This window comes from Cynoglossus semilaevis, chromosome 13 (assembly GCF_000523025.1).
Source record: "Cynoglossus semilaevis isolate Cse_v1.0 chromosome 13, Cse_v1.0, whole genome shotgun sequence".
NCBI classification, from domain to species: domain Eukaryota; kingdom Metazoa; phylum Chordata; class Actinopteri; order Pleuronectiformes; family Cynoglossidae; genus Cynoglossus; species Cynoglossus semilaevis.
This window is the reverse complement of record NC_024319.1, coordinates 4738091-4743915: the sequence shown is the minus strand read 5'-3', so window position 1 is coordinate 4743915 and position 5825 is coordinate 4738091. Positions and strand designations below refer to the sequence as shown.

General features: G+C 40.1%; 1 protein-coding gene across 1 annotated transcript; it reads right to left on the bottom strand.

Annotated features, from left to right (window-relative positions):
• Window positions 1-1674: 1674 nt before the first annotated feature.
• On the bottom strand, window positions 1675-5123 carry s100a10b (S100 calcium binding protein A10b). Its single transcript, XM_008323146.3, has 3 exons — window positions 4970-5123; window positions 2017-2171; window positions 1675-1916 (listed from the first exon to the last, which is right to left on the bottom strand). Exons 2-3 carry the CDS (start codon window positions 2152-2154, stop codon window positions 1761-1763), a joined length of 294 nt encoding a protein of 97 aa, XP_008321368.2. The 5' UTR covers window positions 2155-2171; window positions 4970-5123; the 3' UTR covers window positions 1675-1760.
• Window positions 5124-5825: the final 702 nt, after the last annotated feature.

The window sequence follows — 5825 nt, the reverse complement described above, 5'->3', positions numbered from 1 at the left end:
TTCAAGCTTCAAATGACACCTCAACGTCCAGAATGGGTTTAAAAGAGCTTTAACCACAGGTGAGACTGAGGTCAGGACAGTCAGGTGGTCTACGACTGACAGTCTGCGTGACGCAGTTGTCAAATGGACCGTTCAGGACTGTAGACCGATGAATACTGTTGAAGACAACGACGTCACCAAAGTTAAGATGAACTGTAATGACTGAAGTACAGTCAATACTCTATGACGACTAATGTTGACGTTACACATATGAGTTGACATTTTTTCCATTCTACTGTATCATTGCTCATTGGATTAGTCACCAATAAAATTTGGTGTGAAACACTGACATCTACCTGCTGTTTATTTAATTACGCTTTCTGTTCCAGTAATATACAGTCTTTTAAAAAATGTTGATTTATGTTGATTAATCAATCATTAATTCCATTGACTAAAATGGGCTAACATTGAATATATACTGTTTTTAATTTTAAACATATAAACCTATAGAGACTATACTGTTCTTTCCATTTCCCGTATAATTTATTATTTGAGTTACTTCCAGAGAAGCCCTTCTTCACAGCGGCTGCCAAACTACTGTTCTTTGTTTCACCTTAAATGACTGGGAGAAAGGCGCATGCGTCGTGAAGAGGCAGCCGTTACAGTCTGTCTCACAGAGTAGTTACGACTCAAATGGTTCTTAAACGTTTTAGGGACATCTAGCGGTGGATATGTGGCAATACATACGAACAGAACATAATTTATGACGTCAAGTACTTTTAGTTTTTTGGGTGTGGTATAATCCGTGACCGAACTACAGTTCATATCTTGGCTTCATTCTGATTACATGGTTCTAGAGTATATTTCACACTGGGTCACGTGGTCAGTGTCCCCGCCTTACATCGAAAAAATCCCCGGGTCAGACTCCTCTGGTTACTAATGGTGTTTTTTTTTTTTTTTAATATGGATTCTGCAGCATAAACCAGGATGTACCCCGCCCTCACCCAATGACTAAGCTCCTCTAGAACCCCACCCTAACCCCACCCTCTCTCAAAGATGCACGGATATTTTAGACCTATTGTTTTTCCCAAAGGGCCTACCCTGAAGTTATTTTACTGATGAAACAGATAAAAATCATATATGAACAGTATTTTTACTGACAAGTTGCAACACTAGAGGGCAGCATTAAAAACTGAAAGGGAAAATCTAACCTTATAAAACGGTAAATATATATTTACGTATCTTTTCCTGTTATGCAAGAACTGCAGGTATTTATTTACTTCGAGGCTGTAAAATATCACCACAGCTGATCTCTAAGAATAACTCAGATATACTACTTTTTTGATTTGATGCAGTGTTTTCTTAACAAATGAGAACTGTAACAAATGTGGCGCCGATGTAAAAACTTCTCCTTAAAGTTTCTTTTTGGCAGCTATACTAAAACATTTTGACACTGAACATCTGACACGTAAAAAAAACCAAAGCTGCTGACGCAGCGGAGCTGTCAGTGAGGAGTGATGTGTGAGATAATGTGCATCAGATGTGAACATCATCGCTGGCCTCAGTATTTTCTGGATTCTTTTTGGTACTGCACAAACGTTGCAAAATATTTTCACCCAGACACGGACCAAGGAAGAAACGATACGCTCGATTTAAACGATTAAAACACAAAAAAACACACATTAGACACACAAATGACAGTTTGTCAAAAAAACCAAAACTTTATTCGTTAATTTTGCTAAATGAAAAAAAAAAAGTCAGTATTTTCTCCCGAGTGCCGATCACTTCTTCACCTGCTCCTTGCAAACGTAAAGCTTCTCACAGGCGATTGACAGACCGGCGATGAAGGAAAAAAACTGTTCAAACTTCAGCCTGTCCACTCTGTCTTCGTCCAAATCTTTCATAATTCTGTCCACAATATTCGGGTCATCCTGGGACTAGAAGAGAAGGGGGGGAGAGAAGGAGGGAGAAGGCGGGGGCAGGTTAAGGACAATGATTCCTATAATCAGTGAGTGATAACAGACGTCAGACTCTTACTTTTAGGAAGGTGGGAACTTCATTCTCCAGTAGAGTTCTTAGTCCTTTCTTGTTTAACGATTTCCCATTCCCGTCTTTCGTGGCGTAGCGGTGGAAAACTTTAATTAAAGTCTCCATGCCAATCTCCATATCAGTCATGGCTGCAAAAATATGTGCTGAAATGGAGAAAAAAAACAGAGCACAGTGAGGCTTCACACAAAAAAGGAACTAAGACCAAGATGATGGTTGGGTGACTCAAAAAATACTTCAAAATGTCAAAACCAACAAGACATTTAATGAAACAGCTTAACTAGCTGACTTAGACTTCTATTAGTACATTTGAAAATTAATTTTATTTAATTGCTGTGAACACTTTATATTCCATATACTATACTTTTTATTCACTGATAATAATTTGCCTTGGTCTATGCGACAGTGCAAGGTAGAGCAATGCAATCTTCTTACACTAGGTGGCAGCAGATGGCAATAAAACAACAACAAAAAAGGAAACCGTGTTGAAAATCATCAAAATGCAGAGAAATGACTAAAATCCACAAACTCAAAAATTAATATTTATTTTTTTAAATCCCAAACGTTTCAAGTTTCAAGTGGAACTTTCGTAATTTCATGTCATTTACAGACTTAAATGATCACTGCAACTTGGGCTTCCCACGCTAAACCGCTAACGAGTACTGAAAATAGAAATACTTCAAGATGCTACTTCAACTGGTTGTCTTTTTTCAAACCAGAGCAGCGTCAGCTGATAAGAGCTGTCAAAGATGAGGTTGGAGCTCATGTGAACCAACAACATTCCCGTTCTGCACACAGGAGGTGATGACCATTACGTTAAGGCTGACAGGGGCGAGGTCAAAGCGTGACATTAACAGTGAAGCGAGACGACTGCAGACAGGTTTGAGAATGGGTAAAAAAAAAACAAACAAAAAAACAAAAAGAATCATCCAGAAAGAAAGTCAGAGGTGGAGACGACTGCTAGAAAATAACCAGAATGTTCTGCAGCTCGACTCACGGACCCCGCCCGTCTGCACTGTGTCGGTACACACACACACACACAAGGCTTTTTCAGTCACGTCTGATAGTAGTTTCTGACTGAGCTGTTTTTTCAGGAGGATACAGGTTTGAAATAATGACATATTACAACAAGATAGGTTTGAAATATATAAAATATATATAATTTGTCCAAAGACTACTGGTTCTGGCTCCGCCCCAACCCACACCATCAGCCTTAAATGCATTAAGCTATAGTAGCAGTGAATTAGTGAACATTAATCAGCCTTTAATGGATGTAGTCAATAAACAAACGTTCACTGAAACATGAAGATTTAAACACTATTAATTCAAATCTGAAAATAATAAGTCTTTTTCACCTAAACCTTAAATATGTCTTCCACATGACATATGTGGAAAGTCCTTTTATTAGCATATTTACTATTTTATATGCATGTGTGTAGCTGACCTTTCAAAAAGCCCATTTGTCTATAAAAATATTTGTGTTAGCTAGCACGTTAGTAAAATTGATCTTTGCAGAAAGCAAATATGGGACATCACAATTAAGAAGTTAAATATTTGCAGTATTAACAGCAAACACAGGAAGCATATTAGCCAAAAAAAACAACAACATTTGCATCATCTTTAGTTTAAATTGACCGTAGGTGTGAATACGAGTGTGAACGGTTGTTTGTTAATATATATGGACTATGAATATATATGGAGTGTGGGACCGTCCTGAGTGGACCCTGCCCTTGTTTGCGGAATGGTTTAGTTCAGTCAACCCACGTTCTAAATGTCATGTCGTTCCTTTAAATATCATACATCGGTGTAAATCAATTATACGAACGTGAATACGTGTCCTTGTCAAGTGGGTCTACGTTTAGCAGAATGCTAAAGCACGGGGGGGGGAGGCTGACCCCGCCCTGGGTTTCATACCACCTAGACCAGGTGTTTCTGGTGACCCATATTTTAAAAGTCACAAACCTTCGCGACCCATACCAATAGACATTATTCGTTAACTCCTGGGAAACATGAGGCGAGACGACACCCCCCCAAAAAAACCTCTTGCGACCCACCTGAGGGGCCGTGACCCAGTCTTTGGGAAACAATGACATAGACCCTCCTCCCCAAATCCCAGCATTTGTAAGTTGTCTTTCGAAGTATAAATCCAGTACAGTAGTGACTGTGTATATATTCCTTCATATGTATTACAGCAACAAGCGGTCGAACATTATTTGTGAATTTGTGGCGTTCAAGTAAAATTGGCACGAATTGATTATGGACAGATACTAATGAGGTTCAAGTTCAAAATAACTGCCAGATTAAAATGAACGTTAGAACAAACGACACGCCCACAGTTAAGTTTGAGAATTAAATCAAATAACTGTAATAATTGAATTAACGTGTGACTTGATGGGCGTGTGGCTGTGACTGACAGGGTGTGTGTTTTATCAGCCTGTTAAAATTAAAGGATGTCAGTGTTGGTTTTACTGGCCCTCCGTACAAATTCTTCGCCTGTGATAAAACACTGTTTCCTGGCTCGTAGCTGGAATCCTTATCTGTTGGAGCCACACTTCGCCTCTCCCTCCATTTTAACCATTCCGGGTCCGACTTTTAGGTGGAGGGGGGGAGAAATATATAAAATGAGGGGATGAGAAAGGCAGAAGACAGGTCACGACTTGTTAGAGAACAGGTGTCCGTGTGCGCTCCAGCCATTCATGGAGAAGACAGGCTGTAGTTTTACACAGAAACTTCTAGAAAAAACCCAAAACAATAACCGTTAAACCGGTGCAAACCAGATACTACTACACGAAGAGCGTAGTAACTACAACTACTGTACGTCAAACTACGACGTCTTCCTTATTTAAAAAACAAAACAAATAAACGATATTTGCAACAAGAGAATGAGGAAACGGTTGGTTTAATAACGACAACGAGGCACATTTTAAAAACATTATAAACTTACCAGAGCACCAACTACAGGCAGAGGCTGCGGCTACAGATTCAGAGAGGAGCGAAGAGCCACTGTGGAAGTTTATTCAAGTATTTATAGTGGGCGGGCAACGCCCAGTGTGTGTGTGTCTGTGTCCGTGTGCGTGTGTCCGTGTGCGTAACCGTGGCAACTGGGAGAGAGAGCGCGAGAAAGAGCGAGAGAGAGAGACCGTGGCAACGCCATACACAAACACCATCCCACTTGTTTGTCTTATAGATTTTTCGAAACCACCGAAACAGAAAGGAATCTACGGAGTCCGAGATCACGTGACTCCGTCGCTGTTCACACTAGGCATTTTTTTCAAAGGAATCATCTGAAGTGATGTCACTCCCAAAACACTCAGGTCCAACTACAGCCTGCAACTGCTGCTACTGCAGTGGCGGTCTAAGGTCCATGTGGTCTACGGCCCACGTTGGCAGCTGCCACTGGGAGAAAAACCAAAAATTATCCAGTTTCCACCACATTCATAGGCTAAAATAAATACTTCTATGCATCACAACGCATTAAAAGTAGAAAAAAAAAATGAAGGAGATGTTTGTGAAAATTCCAATCTGGATCCTGTCGTCTTGAGTTTGTTTAGAGACGCCAGTGCCTTCATCTACCACGGGTGTGAAACTCGTTTTCACGAGGGATCGGTTGTGAAGGGACGACGATTATAAATGTTTCTGCAATTGATTATTATTTTTTCAAGTTACAAATATTGTTCATTGCTGTGTGATAAAAAACAACTTTTAATTTATCAGGTTAAGAAACTCTTAACTTAAGCTCCCACGGGCCATATAAAGTGACCTGGGGTGCCGCATTTGGCCCCCGGGCCTTGAGTTTGACA